The sequence below is a fragment of the Erpetoichthys calabaricus genome, chromosome 5 (assembly GCF_900747795.2).
Source record: "Erpetoichthys calabaricus chromosome 5, fErpCal1.3, whole genome shotgun sequence".
Classification (NCBI taxonomy): domain Eukaryota; kingdom Metazoa; phylum Chordata; class Cladistia; order Polypteriformes; family Polypteridae; genus Erpetoichthys; species Erpetoichthys calabaricus.
The window spans coordinates 37,388,616-37,405,752 of NC_041398.2; the positions used below are offsets into that span (position 1 = coordinate 37,388,616).

Below are 17,137 nucleotides of genomic sequence, written 5' to 3' on the forward strand. Positions count from 1 at the left end.
TCTCAATTTTGCTAAGAAACATCTCAATGATTGCCAAGACTTTTGGGAAAATACCTTGTGGACTGATGAGACAAAAGTTGAACTTTTTGGAAGGCAAATGTCCTGTTACATCTGGCGTAAAAGGAACACAGCATTTCAGAAAAAGAACATCATACCAACAGTAAAATATGGTGGTGGTAGTGTGATGGTCTGGGGTTGTTTTGCTGCTTCAGGACCTGGAAGGCTTGCTGTGATAGATGGAACCATGAATTCTACTGTCTACCAAAAAATCCTGAAGGAGAATGTCCGGCCATCTGTTCGTCAACTCAAGCTGAAGCGATCTTGGGTGCTGCAACAGGACAATGACCCAAAACACACCAGCAAATCCACCTCTGAATGGCTGAAGAAAAACAAAATGAAGACTTTGGAGTGGCCTAGTCAAAGTCCTGACCTGAATCCAATTGAGATGCTATGGCATGACCTTAAAAAGGCGGTTCATGCTAGAAAACCCTCAAATAAAGCTGAATTACAACAATTTTGCAAAGATGAGTGGGCCAAAATTCCTCCAGAGCGCTGTAAAAAACTCATTGCAAGTTATCGCAAACGCTTGATTGCAGTTATTGCTGCTAAGGGTGGCCCAACCAGTTATTAGGTTCAGGGGGCAATTACTTTTTCACACAGGGCCATGTAGGTTTGGATTTTTTTTTCTCCCTAAATAATAAAAACCACCATTTACAAACTGCATTTTGTGTTATATTTGACTAATGGTTAAATGTGTTTGATGATCAGAAACATTTTGTGTGACAAACATGCAAAAGAATAAGAAATCAGGAAGGGGGCAAATAGTTTTTCACACCACTGGTGTGAAAAACTATTTGCCCCCTTCCTGATTTCTTATTCTTTTGTATGTTTGTCACACAATGTTTCTGATCATCAAACACATTTAACCATTAGTCAAATATAACACAAGTAAACACAAAATGCAGTTTGTAAATGGTGGTTTTTATTATTTAGGGAGAAAAAAAATCCAAACCTACATGGCCCTGTGTGAAAAGTAATTGCCCCCTGAACCTAATAACTGGTTGGGCCACCCTTAGCAGCAATAACTGCAATCAAGCGTTTGCGATGACTTGCAATGAGTCTTTTACAGTGCTCTGGAGGAATTTTGGCCCACTCCTCTTTGCAAAATTGTTGTAATTCAGCTTTATTCGAGGGTTTTCTAGCATGAACCGCCTTTTTAAGGTCATGCCATAGCATCTCAATTGGATTCAGGTCAGGACTTTGACTAGGCCACTCCAAAGTCTTCATTTTGTTTTTCTTCAGCCATTCAGAGGTGGATTTGCTGGTGTGTTTTGGGTCATTGTCCTGTTGCAGCACCCAAGATCGCTTCAGCTTGAGTTGACGAACAGATGGCCGGACATTCTCCTTCAGGATTTTTTGGTAGACAGTAGAATTCATGGTTCTATCTATCACAGCAAGCCTTCCAGGTCCTGAAGCAGCAAAACAACTCCAGACCATCACACTACCACCACCATATTTTACTGTTGGTATGATGTTCTTTTTCTGAAATGCTGTGTTCCTTTTACGCCAGATGTAACGGGACATTTGCCTTCCAAAAAGTTCAACTTTTGTCTCATCAGTCCACAAGGTATTTTCCCAAAAGTCTTGGCAATCATTGAGATGTTTCTTAGCAAAATTGAGACAAGTCCTAATGTTCTTTTTGCTTAACAGTGGTTTGCGTCTTGGAAATCTGCCATGCAGGCCGTTTTTGCCCAGTCTCTTTCTTATGGTGGAGTCGTGAACACTGACCTTAATTGAGGCAAGTGAGGCCTGCAGTTCTTTAGACGTTGTCCTGGGGTCTTTTGTGACCTCTCGGATGAGTCGTCTCTGCGCTCTTGGGGTAATTTTGGTCGGCCGGCCACTCCTGGGAAGGTTCACCACTGTTCCATGTTTTTGCCATTTGTGGATAATGGCTCTCACTGTGGTTCGCTGGAGTCCCAAAGCTTTAGAAATGGCTTTATAACCTTTACCAGACTGATAGATCTCAATTACTTCTGTTCTCATTTGTTCCTGAATTTCTTTGGATCTTGGCATGATGTCTAGCTTTTGAGGTGCTTTTGGTCTACTTCTCTGTGTCAGGCAGCTCCTATTTAAGTGATTTCTTGATTGAAACAGGTGTGGCAGTAATCATGCCTGGGGGTGGCTACGGAAATTGAACTCAGGTGTGATACACCACAGTTAGGTTATTTTTTAACAAGGGGGCAATTACTTTTTCACACAGGGCCATGTAGGTTTGGATTTTTTTTCTCCCTAAATAATAAAAACCATCACTTAAAAACTGCATTTTGTGTTTACTTGTGTTATATTTGACTAATGGTTAAATGTGTTTGATGATCAGAAACATTTTGTGTGACAAACATGCAAAAGAATAAGAAATCAGGAAGGGGGCAAATAGTTTTTCACACCACTGTATATATATAATAAAATGTACTAAGCAGTTATATGGGAATAATGTTTTTTTTTTCTTTTTAACAATATTTTCATCTTGATGTTCATTTCCGGGTATTCTAATTGTTTAATTAATCCATTGTTTTCTAAGTAGTGGGTCTGGCACCAAAGTAGTTGCAGCCTTTCATGATTCAGTGTTGTTTGCCCAGGTGTCTGCTCTGCTCATTTATAATATTGCCATTATTATGATACAATGAAGGGAGCAAACTGCACAGAGAAAGAGTAAAATATAATAGAAAAGCAACAAAAGTGCGTTAAGCATTTAAATCTATAGCAAAAGCAGAAAAATTCTAAATATCTTATAAATGTACAAATCATGCTGCTGTGCTTTTCTGAATGTAGAATAAGAGAAGAGAAAAAAAATACCAGCTAATTAATTGAGATCAATGTTATAAGTTGTCACTAATTATGAATCTGGTTCAAGTAAAACCCTGAAGCCACTGTGGGTCCTGAGGACTGACTTTGAGAACCCCTGCTCTACAGGATAATAACCATTAGGGTAAGGCAGTAAATAAAACAAAAAGGTATTATTTCTTCTTGACTGCTGTTGGGTTTTTAAACACTAGCAGGCAAAGTGGCTTAGCGGTTAAAGCAATAAACTGTAAAAGCACAAGGCTTCTGGTTCAATCTCCAACACTGACTCACTGTGAGACCCTGAGCAGGTCACTCAAAGATCAAATGGAGCATTCTTATGGAAAGCACTTTAGGAAGGTTGGTGACCCTGAATTAATGGAAAGGTGGACTTTAGGATGGCATTGCTTAAACAACTATTATATTTTTATTTATAGATTCTTTTTACATTTACTGGGACATTTTATTGTGAATGCTTTCCCCACAGCACTTTACTTGGAGGCTGAAATTGCTTCCATGCTTGTATAAAGTGTTTACTGATTGGCTAAGTGACTCTTTAAGAGTGAATCAGTGGCAGGGGTTGGACGAGCAGCCTTATGGGAGATACTGAGTGCTTTAGCCAGTAGGACCACCATTACACACAGTGGCTACTTTATTAGTACTGAAAACGTGGCCTGCTCCTCTAAACAGCCAATCTTAAAGAGCTATTGTTGAAACAAACATTAGGATTGGAAAAACACACAAACTAAGCGCCTTTGACTGTGGTATGATATTTAGCTTCATGTATAGAGGTTCCAGGACCTTGCAAATGGCTGATTTTCACCCGCTGATGTTACAGAGAATAGTGTGAAAAACAGAAAACATCCAGTGTGTGGCATTTGTGGCAGGTCAGTGGGCAAATGAACCAGAAAGAGATCAATCTGGATTCATTTAAGATAATAGAAAGACCACAGATACTCAAATAAGAGCAGTTTGCAAGAATGGTGAGTAGAAGAACATCTGTGAATGAGGGATACAGCAGCAGAAGAACATGCTGAGCTCCACTATTGTCAGCTAAAACCTGGAAGATGAGGTTAAAGTAGGAAGGTGATGAATAACAAAGGATGATTGAAGATTGGAAGAATGTCATCTCAATTACTGCTGCGTCGTGCAGATGATAGGGTCAGAGTTTAAGTTTAATGGAATAAATCCATGGATCCATCCTACCTCCTGTCAGTGGTACAGCCTGGTGGTGTAGTACAGTATGGAATATTGTATTTTCTTTGCAAACATTTGACCTCTCAATATCAATTGAGCATCATTTGAGTGCCATAGAATGCCTAAGCTCTTCTGCTGACCATGTGCCTCCCTGTATGGCCAAAGTCTACTTTTTTTCAAATGGATACTTCCAGCAGGATAATATACCACATCAAAAAGCACACATCTTCTAAAGCTTGTTGCATGAACACTGACAGTGATTTGAGTTTTATGTCAATGACCTGCACAGTTCATAGTTTTCAGTCCAATGCAGCTCCTTTTGGATGTCAGATAATGGGAGGCTCATGACATCAACTTTTGGATGTAGAAACTGCTATGATGTCAGCATGATCTAACATCGCCAAGGAATGTTTCGAGCAGCTTGCTGAATCCACGGTCTTGAAGAATTCAGGTAGTACTGGGGGTCCTGCTGGTAACAGAGTATAACTGTTGTCTGGACTTACAACAATTTGCAGATAAAAATAAGCATATAAAACCCAATAGGTTTTCTTTTTAAATGAATTTCAATTGATTTTCAAATTCTATTTATTACTTACAGATGAAGTGAGATACTTTCGACATGGATGATTACATTGCAGATCTCACCAGTGCTGAGGAAGAATACAATACAGTAGAGTACATCACCATTTTCATTCTGTGCTTTTGTTCACATGCATCTTACAATCATAAGTTACCATCAAAATGTACACCAGTGGAGCTGAAGGTGGTAGTGGTGATAAGAAAAAGAAAGTAATAGCATTGCAAGAAAAAAATTGACATCATAAAGAATGCAGAAAGTGAAGACTACATTGACAAAAGTGAACAAGAAACATGATCTGTATTCCAACTCCATAAAGAACTGTGTCATTATCACAAACTGCAGGATATTTAAGCAGAAGGTTGAGATACTGAATATTCTGAAGTAATATTACTTCATTGTCATTTTATTAATGCATTTGAAATGTTTGAAATAAGGCAATATGTGTTTTTGTCAAATTTCAATTAATTAACTTTTTTCAGGTTAGTGATATGTGCAGGAAATAATTGTGTTCATAACCTGAGACCTGCTTCTACATATAAATCATCAGTAATAGAATCTATCTATTATATATTAAATTACATACCCAAAACAAGAGCAAAAGAGGAACTCTTTAGTAACATGACATGAGAAACACGAAAGTGTGGAACAGAGACGTATCCACCAGGGGACTGTGAGGAAGGAGGACTGCACTAACTCGGCCATGGCAGTTACAACCATATTATTATGTAAGGAACATACACATAATCCAAGCTCTCAATGGAGAATGAGGAAAGATGACAGTCATTGTTCCCAGAATATGATAGGTCTCCACAGTTAATATTCCCCATGGAGGAAAACCAAAAATAACAGATAAGAAGAGTCTGATTATTATTTTCTCCTTAACAAAAATGAGAGATAAAATGAGAAAACAGCAAAAGAGTGGCAAAATAGTTATACTGGCACACTGTTGCTGTAATCCTTTTGTAATTCTTTCAGCCTTTTTTTTAGTACTGGAAGTTCAAAGGAATTTAAAAAACAAAAACACACAAACCTAAACACACCCTCCCATACGTCACCAACACAACCAACAAACCATACATGTTAACGAAAATCATTATGTTACTGTTCAATATGTGCATCCTGCTCTTGTTACACTTAAACAAATGTTCCTACAGTGGCGGTCCAGGTGTTCTCTTACCGTTCTGCCACCATCAGTCTGTGCACATCAAGGGAATCATTAAGAAAAGCTGCCACAAACACAACACGACTGACCACAACTGCATTAAAGACCCGAAGCTTCACACGTATGAAATCAACCAGTTTCAATGGATAGACCTGAGTTTGAATTGCAACACCTGTCATTATCTCTCGGAGTTTTATATTTTCTCCCTGTTCCCTCAAACATTTCTCCTCTACATGTCAATAGTGTATTTTGTAGGTTAACAGTGAGTGTGGCCTGTTATGGCCGGTTCCCATCTTGTAAAGGTCCTGACTTTCATATAATAGAAAAAAGCAGGTTACAGATGGCTTTTATACATTTCATATTTTACGAAGAGTACCTAGGTAGCAGGTTTGAACTTTTGTCTCATGGAGACACCAATGTTCCTAATTATTTACCTTACCTCGTACTCTATGCTGTTAAGATGGACTTGGCATGAGACTCTGTTTAAGTGGATTCAAAATACATGAATACAATATCTGCTCATTTTATAGACTCAAAAAATATATGTGTGTGTGTGGATGTGTGTTATAGATAGATAGATAGATAGATAGATAGATAGATAGATAGATAGATAGATAGATAGATAGATAGATAGATAGATAGATAGATAGAACAAACAGTCAGTATATAAGATAGATATTAAATTACTGTATGTTAAGTCTTGTTCTACATATACATATGAAGTCACAAGTCTTTAATATTCCCTGTACCTATTTTCATTCTTTTTAATATTTCATTGTGAAATATATATAGATATATATGTGCGTGTGTGTGTACAAATGTAATCGTAATTAAAGGATTTTGGTCTTCTAATCAATATACTTCCCTTTTATAATATTGCTCAAGTGTGGCGTGTAAAAGCATGTAATGAAAAATAATAAATCATACTGTCGTGAAAGTCATCTGCGCTCTTCAGCTGATTGTCACTTTGTAAATATTAGAAGTCACCATAAATGGTTGTTGGAACATTGTGGCCTAGTTTAAATTTTGAAATAAGAAATCTAGTTCAAAATAAAAGCAATAGACCTTAGAGACATCTTGTACAGTGAAGCTGCTGTATTTTTTTTCTTTGTAGGTAATAATGTCCCTCTATCTTTTCTGTTTGTTTCTTTAAACAAAATCCAAAAATATTGAAATGTGCTTGGGATTCAGGGTTTAAGATGTGTTTAACAACCTTTTTTCCTCTACATTATGTATATTCGCATACAGTATAGTAACCACAATCCTAGAGGGCAGCAAATGAAAATACTTCCAACTTGTCCTACTTATTGCTCACCTGGAGTGCAATAGGCATTTCAATATGTTATCACAAATTGAAGGATATAGAGCACAAGATGTAAGAACACTGGAAAAGGACTTGGCTAAATTTATATTCCTTACAACCTGTATAGGTTTAAAGACTAGTTATGAAATCCAAGGAAATGGAAATAATAATAATAATAATAGACCACAGTTAATATTTGTTATAGATATTAAAATTGTTTTCATTTAACAAGCCTGTACTGACTTACTTCCTAGCAAAGACAGTGCAGTGTAGCTATATAGTTATACTCTTCATTGAGCAAACAATGTATTTCATAACTGGATATTATGCTTTATTATGTAACTCAAACGGCTAATTTACTGCAGCTATAGTCAATTAAAATTAATCGAGCAAAGCGGACTTAAATATGCTATATAAAAATGAAGGCTTCTTTCTTTCTTTCTTTCTTTCTTTATACCCACAAAAGCAGAAAATTAATTTGTTTTAAAATCTTGTAATGTGAAAAATCGTCCACTACGAATGATAATGTTAAAGCGGTCCAAGATGAAAAACAGAAAAATGGCAACATCACATAGTCAGTAATTACTTCTCGGAACAAAATAATTAGCAGATTACATGTAGATATATCAATGCGCCACTGATTGTTGTATTTTTTTATTATTGTTATTCAACAAATGGCATCCTTTTTTTATTATCAGCTTCAAACGCACAACGTCAAGCTTTTTAAATCGAAGCTGATGAAAATGGGACAACAAACAAATCATCGGGTGGCCAGATTAAGCACGTGTCCGAATTCACATCCAGTAAATCAAACAAATTCTCATCGCAGGTGCCATCCACAGGGAGAACTGGAGGTCATGTACAGCAAGGGGGCGATCGACACAGCTTCCGTGCTTCTCGAGCATGCAAACTGCATAAAAGGGCAAATCATAATGCTTACTTGTTGTACACTTTCGCTCCGAAAACGATCTATAGATAAATAAAACTGCTAAGACAACACGTATAGGACCGCTGAAATGATGAGCGTTGCAAGAAAAATCCACATGAAGGTAGCTCAGAAGAAGTAGTATTGTTTGCGAAATAAAGCAAGGCAGGGCGGGACAAGCGCGCACCCTCTCCCCGCGTACTCGTTACACTTGATCGGATGCCCCACGGTACACGCGCTGTGTGTGCGTGAGTGTGCGCTCCCTTAAATCACACTTGTTACTTTTTAATTTTTATGTATGTATTTACTTTTGTGCAAATCTCTTAGTGTGTTGATTGTAGTTAATTGTACTTGACAGGATTAATTTTGAACAAACCCTCCAGCAAATAAAAAAAAATAAATTCGTCAGTTTCGGAGCAATATAAGTAGACAGGTAGCTGATTTTAACTCACCAACGCATAGCAATACTTATTGCGTATTATGTTATAAAGAATGCTGACTATTATATATTTTATTCTCCGATTTTAATACATTAGTCAGGGAGAAGTTACGGAGGAAATATCGGTCTTGCTTTCTTTCCAATTTCTCAAGCTGCTTTTGCACCTCTTAATGAAATTCTTTACGTCTGCCTATGCTAGTCTAAGGTCAACGCGTTGTATCAACATTAAATACGTGCTGTACAGTATGCAAAGTAACTTAGCAACTGGTATCAATAAGTAAAATACCTCCGATTCAGACTCTGAGGTCTTCAGTTTAGGGCCGGAAAGGGCTGGAGTGAAGCCCAGCAATAAATTAAGAAAAGCAGGCACCAGCTGGCGATGTGACCGTGGGGCATCGCCCGGACCAACTACAGATATAGAATAACAAGAATTTCGATTTCAGTCTTTTACAAGTCCAGACATTTTACTTCCTTACGTGATGTTGGTATATTTAATATAATATAGCATTCGCGGACATGTTTGATCCAACTCAGGGTCGTGTCGGGCTGTGGACACGGAACCAGTTAATCGCAGGGCTACTCACGTATACAAGGGGGTAAATTTGGAGTCTCAATCTAATTTGTACCGCTTTGGGAGAAGTGGAAGGAACCGAAATACATACATACATACATACATACATACATACATACATACATACATACATACATACATACATACATACATACATATATCAAAAAGCTCACACATACACGAGGGCAATGTACAAACTTAACACAAGCAGGCGCAAGAATTTAGGTGGCTGGATCCGTGAGGTGGGCGTGCTACCCGCCGCAACATCACATCACCTTGTCCAAATGTTTGTATCTAAAATACTTATATATATATACAGTATATATATATATATATATATATATATATATATATATATATATATATATATATATATATATATATATATATATATATATATATATGTCGTTATTGTGTAGTAACATCATAAAACCCGTTTAATCCACTTAAAAAACACGGAATGGGGTGGACTTTCCTGGCAGCATCACCCACAAGCCAGAAACCAGCCGTGAACGGTGCGTAAGTCCATTTTAGGGTCCACTAAAGCACGCATCCACTAGGGACAAATTTAAAACTGCCGATTAACTTGAACTCTCTATCGGAAATTGGAGAACAACGTACGGAGAGAACTTGCAGACGCTGAGCAGATTGAGTATTTTCGAATTTAGTTGGATTAGCGACGCAGCTGGCATAACCACCCTAACACCATCATGATTATTAATAACCACCATCTATCAATTTTCTTAAGTCATTTCTACGTTAAAAAGTCGACGAGAACCTCAAAATGCCGCCATTGCGCTTGAAGAAGGTAGAAATTAATTATTGACGCGGGACTCTAAAGAAAGTCTCTCCGTTTTTTATTTTATTATTATTATTTTATCATCCCTGCCTACATATTGTAACCCCTTTAAGGGCATAATGTTAAAGTAAAAATATTCTCTAATCTATCTATCTATCTATCTATCTATCTATCTATCTATCTATCTATCTATCTATCTATCTATCTATCTATCTATCTATTATAGCGCCTTTTACAGCAACCCATCTCTATAGCTTATGTTAATAATTTATTTTTTACATTAAAGCTGTGGTGGCATCAGTCAGCAGCCATCATCAAATGTTGATTTGTCCGACTACTTGTAAAAATGTATATACTTAACGAGAATTGTAATTGCCATACGTGTAACGAATCTTAAATATTAAGCAAAGTAACATTTCCATTTTTTTCCTGGGAACGCAGTTCAGCTGCTTCTCAAAATGGTATTGAGAAGCATGACAACTGAGAGCAAATAAACTCAAGAAATATTCTACTAATTATTAACATCATTAGTATTATGTAAATGTAGTAGTGGGTGCAACCCTGGGACACGCACAGAGCAGAACCTTTACGTCATTTAACGCTGAAACCGCAACCAGATTAAAAGCTGGAAAGGAAAGTGGAGTGGAGTGCTATCCAACAGCCGGACTGTCAAAAGACATTTGTGAGATTTTAATGATCCTTTAAAAGAGCTGGAGTCTATTTTCAGCTCCCCTGGGGTGTCGCGGTGCTCAACTTAAGGCGCACATGCTTGCACACACACGCGCGCACACACACGTTCATGCTCACCGCGCGCGCGCACACACACGGATATGCTCACACACACACGCACACACACATACACACACAAACGCTTTCCAGTGAACAGCAGATGGAAACAAATCTCTGCGAATCAGTTATCGAGCCCTTCCAGTACTATTTGGCATGGCGCTATACAGTAACAAATGCTCATAATTTATTGTTATTTGTTTGAATACATCACTATTCATCTTTCGTTTATGATATATTTCACACTATAATCGTACAGAAAAGTATTGGGCAGGCTGTTACATATGAATGATTTGCTAAATCCACGAATGTAATCACTTGTAATGGGACTGAAGAATAAATACCCCGCTAGATGGACTCACACACTCGCGCACTGCTGCCGGCTCTCTCGTTTCAGGTGGGTTTACTTGTTTGGACTGTTTTAATTGCATTCACATTCGATGGTTCCTCTGACTCTGTCTTCTATCCCAAGTGACAGGTGTGGTTGGCAAAGCAAGGCTAAGCAAAGTAAAAGACAAGTGCGTTGCTAGAAGCAAATGGCTAAGTAAGTATTTGTTATATGATAAAAAATAACCGAGCAAACTACGGTAATCTCTGATGCTGCGTGGAAATGCCGATGCGAAGTCCGCGAATGACTCGACAAATACAGATACTGCATCTGAACTATACATCTACAATAAAAAAAAAGCCAACGCGTGAAACGTATTCTTGTTTCTGTATACTTTTTCACATTGTAACATTCGGGTAAGAAAGACAACATCTTAAAACTTAATTAACAAGCTGAAGACGTGCCACAAATACAGCCGAGCGCCAAGTACAAAAAATGAAATACTTCATTCACTCACGTAACGTCATATTAAAAAGCGCATCAAGGACAAATACCCAGTTTAAGCTGACGATCGTGATGCATTCAAAGAAAAAAAAAATATTCTTACCAATGGCTGCCAGTAGTGTAAGGTAAATCCCTTTAGCATCCATCCCAACAAAATGCTGTACAAATAGAAAATCCCGAAGTGTGTCAAAACTTTTTCCTCTTTAATTGTTGTTGATCAAGCCAGTTGTATATAGAAAAAAATCACTAAAAATGTCTTTCCCATTTGTTGTACAAAGACATCACCTTGGAAATCTTAAGCTGGAGGAATCCCCCCAACTCTTTGTAAGGTCCGGGGCGACTTTTCAATTTGAAATCATCCACAAATGTACAGTTACCTCAAGACCGTGAGAGTGAGAGAGAGAGAGACCTATAGTTTGATACTTCATATACCCCAACCGAAAGATCCGGGGTCCAAATCAGTCACAAGTTGATAACAACATGAGAACTTTGAAATCCTTCAAGAAAAACCTTAATAAGAAGTCTGTAATAAGGGAGCAGGTCCGATGCAGCGGGCGCCGCGTTCGAACTCAATTGCGCTGCTCCTCTGCTGGAGAGAGAGAGACAGACTGCATGGAGAGCTGGAGTCACGCTGCAGAGAGACCGGGAGAGAGAGCGAGAGAGAGAGAGAGAGAGAGAGAAAGAGAGAGGGAGAGAGAGAGAGAGAGAGAGGGTCATGGACACAGAAACACGGACGAAGTAATGAGAGTCACGAAATAGACGGGAAAAAAGCGAAAGGGTTATTCAAAGGGATTCACTTCTCAGAATATTGGTATTTTCCATGGGAATACCGAACTTAAAGAATTGATATGTAAAGCACGGGTTTGTTTCCTGTAAGTATAATATTATGTTCTGAAAGCCACTTAATCTAATTCAAGATTGCTACTGGCAGAAGCCTATCATTAGGTGCAAGGCAAGACACACCCCTGGGAATGACACCATTTTATCATTGGGCATAGATATACTCACATTATTACCAATGAAGCTGCATTTGCATGGACATATAGGGAGAACACACAAGCTCCATTGACAAAATGATTGTGTTCCATCCATTTTCCAACACGCTGAATCCAAACACAGGGTCACGGGGGCCTGCTGGAGCCAATCCCAGCCAACACAAGAACCAATCCCGGGCAGGGTGCCAACCCTGGACACACACAAACTAGGACCAATTTAGAATCGCCAATCCACCTAACCTGCATGTCTTTGGACTGTGGGGGGAAACCAGAGCACCCGGAGGAAACCCAAACAGACACGGGGAGAACATGCAAATTCCACGCAGGGAGGATCCGGGAAGCGAACCCAGGTCACCAGGTCTCCCAAGTGCGAGGCAGCAGTGCTACCCACTGCGCCACCCTGATTGTGTTCCATTTTTTACAAATAAAAAAAAATTACATATATAAACAAATTGCACAAAGATAGGTAAGCAACTTTCATACAGAAAACTTAAATGTGCTAATTACTGTTCAAAACTATTAGACCCTAAATCAGACTGAATACCTTGACCTTAAAATACCTTCTGGTTCAGCTCCTTCTTCATCACGACAAATCGGTTCAGTGACCACATAACTGTGTTCGCTGCCCCCAATCCATTTGTCAGTCGTACCATCCCTTTCCCCTTCACTTGTATGCAAGATCCCAAGGTACTTAAACTCCTTCACTTGAGGCCGTAACTCACCTCCCACTCAGACAGGACAGTCCACCTTTTTCCCACTGAGGACCATGGCATCAGATTTGGAGGTTCTGATCCTTATTCCTTCACTTCACACTCGGTTGAAAACTGTCCCAATGTGTGCTGGAATTCACAGCCCGATGAAGCCAACAGGACCACGACATTTGCAAAATGCAGTGATGCAATTCTAAGGTCACCAAACTTGACCCCCTCTCCTCACTGGCTGCACCTTGATATCCTGTCCATGAAAATCATAAACAGGATAGGATACAAAACACAGCCCTGGCAGAATCCCACACCCACTGGAAACAGTGCTGATGCTTTTCTGAGTATGCAGACATAGCTCTCACTATGATTATACAGGTACTGAATAGCCCTTATTAGAGGCCCTGGAACCCCATATTTTCCTATCACTCCCCACAGAATCCCTCAAGAAACACAGTCTTATGCCATCTCTAAGCCCAGAAAAAGCATGTAGAATGAATGGTCTGCAGAGTCCTCATGAGGGTACAGAGCTGGTCCACCATTCCATGGCCTGAATCCCCATTACTCCACCTGAATCTGAGGTTCCATGACTTGGAAGAGTTTCCTTTCTAGTAGACTGGCATATGCTTTTCCAGGGAGGCTGAGGAGTGCGATACCCTGATAGTTGGAGCACACCCTCCTGTCCCCCTTTTTATAAATAGGGACCACCACCCCAGTCTGCCATTCCAAAGGCACAGCTCCCAATGACCATCCAACATTGAAAAGGTGTGCCAGCAATGACAACCCAATAATGTCCAGAGCCTTCAACATTTTTTGGCGGACCTCATCTGCTCCTGAGGCCTTGCCACTGCAGAGTTGCTTAAGTACCTCAGTGACCTCCCTCAGGGAAATGGGCACTGATCCCCCATTAGCTTCTGGCTCAGCCTCTTTCACATATGGCATGTCAATCGGGTTCAGGAGCTGCTCAAAGTCAGCACATCTCCACCTTTGCCAAGAACAACCTGGGTGAATCCCTTACCTTTTTGAGTTGACGGTTTGCCAGATCCTCTTTGAGCCTGATCGATAGCCACTTTCAATGGTCTCTTGAAATTCAACTCTTCCCTGACTGCCAAGACCACAGCTTATTTTGGCCTGTCAATACCTCTCTTTTGCTTTGGGAATTTCCCATGCTAACCTTATACAGAAGGCCTCCTTTTTCAACCTCACCTCTGGTGTCCACCATTGGGTCTTTGGGTTGATAATTAAATTTCTTTTTGCAGCCTTTTATCATTGTAATAAAATGGCAAATAATCAGAAACGTAAGAGGAAAAGATCACCATAACTACCCCACATGAACCCTGTGTCAAAGGAGATGGGATGGTGAAATGTTCCAAAAACTTCAACAGCATGTGTAGGCAGTAAGAGAAGTCACAAAAGGTACATTTAAGAAGCTAAGATTTCCATACTTTAAATAAAAGACAGATCTAGCTTGAAATCATTGAAGTGTTTACCACTATTGTCAGAATACAGAACAGCTTCTTCTGAAAATATGAGAGGGAAGAAGATAAATCAACATTGTAGCAAAAGGGGAAAATTCACTGAAAGAAAGTGAATAGAAAACTGCAAACTGTAAACCAGAATGTGAACACTGGTAGAAACTCTCAAAACATATGCGGAAAAGTTCTAGGAGCTTAGGAGTGTAGAAATGACAGTAAAGGCCCTCAGCCTGGCCTATAGCATAACAATTGCAGGGAGTAAGATGTAAATGCTTGTAGTCAAGTGGGAGCACACCAGCTCCATAAAACACTGAACACAAACAGGCTTGGACACATGTTTAAAAGTCTAAAGAGTTTTGATTGTGGGAAACTCTTCTTGGGCAAGCATTTCCCTCTAAAGCCACAGTACAAAGCACTAAAGCACTCAATATATAGCACTCTTCAGTACTTTGTCTTCTTTGTCTTTTCTCTCTATCATTGGTCACTGACTCCTCTACTCCTTGCAAGCATTGTCCACCTTCCTCCCGACTCTGGCTCCTTGATGTGAGGTAGGCAGCTCATTTATCTCCCACATGGGAATACTTCTAGTGCTCTGTGGTCTGAAAGTCCTCTTGGGTGATGGAACCAACAGGTACTCGAAGAACTGCATGTCCCATTCTGTCCTGTGGGGAATCCAAGGTGCTGCTACAACCCAGCTGGGTAGCCATCTAGCACTCTGGGGGAGATAATGCCCTGTCCATGCTCTCTCCCCAGGTACTTCCAACCCGAGGGTGTCCTGGCCGGGTAAGGACATGAGCTGTCCCTCACAGCCTGAACAAATTTGAATTGAGGTAGTTTTTAAAAATAAAATCCCATGAAAAGGGTACTGCTGAGGGTACATATGCAGCAAGCCTGAGGCTATCAACAGGAGTTTGGAAGTTGCTCTACAGAGAATCCTTTGCATTGCTTCCTCATGTTTCAAGGTGGGAAAGAGATTAAATGAAAACATCCATGGAGAGAGTGGGAGGGCATTTCTTTATTAGTTCTATTAATACTAAAAAGAGACTTTAAAACTGAACGTTTGCTCATTTCCTTAGTGATCTCATGCCTGCACACACAGTTTCCAGGCTAAGCATGACGACTCCTGTCTAATTCAGTAATTCAGGTAAGCCAACATGAGTTTTATTTTTTACATCTGGACAGCCCATTATAAGAGTCATCTGGTCACCTACCCATACAGACTCTTAGGCAGTAGATTTAGAGGTGGAGACCCTATAAATACAACTCCCTCTTTATTAGAGGTTAGTCAAAAAATGAGAATAATTATATTTTGCAGACAATTTTTTGTATTACTTCTTATCTTGAATAGTTTGGTTTAGTGTTTGAATTTTTCTATAGGATGCAGTGTGGATCTAAATAACCACACAAATGCATATTCATATTTATGAATCAGAAATTCACATCTACGGACTCCAATAAATGTTATGAGTGCCATTATTGTGTGGGTAATAAAGTGAGAATTTTCTTCCCATCTTGCTTCATTGTTCTGTCTGGATGGCTTACACTTTCAAAGTGGTGCTCAGTTTTCAGCATCTTCCCCATGTTGGCAAGTAATTTTCTTCATAACAGCAGTTATATCAACTTCTTTAAAAAAGTACGATTTTTTTTTTCTGTAACATGTGACAGAACCACTGTGGGGTGTGCAAGCGACCCAACCCCACACAGACAGACACAGGAAGCACACTTATAAAACATAAGTTATTTTTATTTTTCTTCACCTCGTGGGAAACACCTTCCTTGTTTCTCACAGGCACAACACAGTCCCAATGCACAAGCACAATGTTCCTCTTTTCCTTCTCTATCTCCACTACTCCTCACCGGCAAGCTTTGTCCACTACCTCCCAATTCTGGCTCCCAGGATAGTGTCTGCTGGTCCTTTATATAGGTCACCCGGAAGTGCTCCAGTACATGTGGTGGAAGAACAGCCCACATGGGCTCAGGGATGGTGGCAGTACACCCTAGCAGCGCCCTCGGATCCCAACAGGGCAGTAACGAAGTCCAATTCTCATGAAGCCCTGTGGGAGTCCAAGGTACTGCTGCCATCCGGGGGGCTGCCATCTAGCGTTCTGGGGGGAGGTGATGCTCTGTCTATACTTGCTCCTCCAGTCCTTCCAAGTCAGAGGTGTCCTGGCCGGGCAATGGCCCCGGCCATCTATGACAAACACTTTATGTAATAAATGAAGTTGCTAATGTGCACTGAAGATTAGTACCCATAGCTTTCTAGGTTTCTAGCTTTCTAAATTAAGAATGTAGGGTAAGAAACCTGGCTTTTCACTTCTCATCTGGATTTACCGAAGAGAAATCACATGTTTAAGTTCCAAAGCGGGGCAACTTCCATTATACACTGAAAAGATTGTTGCATCCATATCAGAAATTGGTAGCCTTTGACGTGGAAGGAGAAGATTATAAAAACCACCAAACTAGGATTGTTCCTTTAGCTTAACTCGGCAGGCTTTTATTCTCATTTTTCTACTCCATGGGTGGGCTGATCAGTA

General features: G+C 39.7%; 1 protein-coding gene across 1 annotated transcript in view; it reads right to left on the reverse strand.

Moving 5' to 3' along the window:
- Positions 1 to 12,045, reverse strand: part of gfra4a (GDNF family receptor alpha 4a) — a 414,747-nt gene extending 402,702 nt beyond the window's left edge. The window contains exon 1 of the mRNA XM_028801457.2: positions 11,536 to 12,045. Within this exon, the coding sequence (XP_028657290.2) occupies positions 11,536 to 11,578 (43 nt within the window). The 5' untranslated portion in view covers positions 11,579 to 12,045. The remainder of the gene's footprint in view (positions 1 to 11,535) is intronic.
- Positions 12,046 to 17,137: the final 5,092 nt, after the last annotated feature.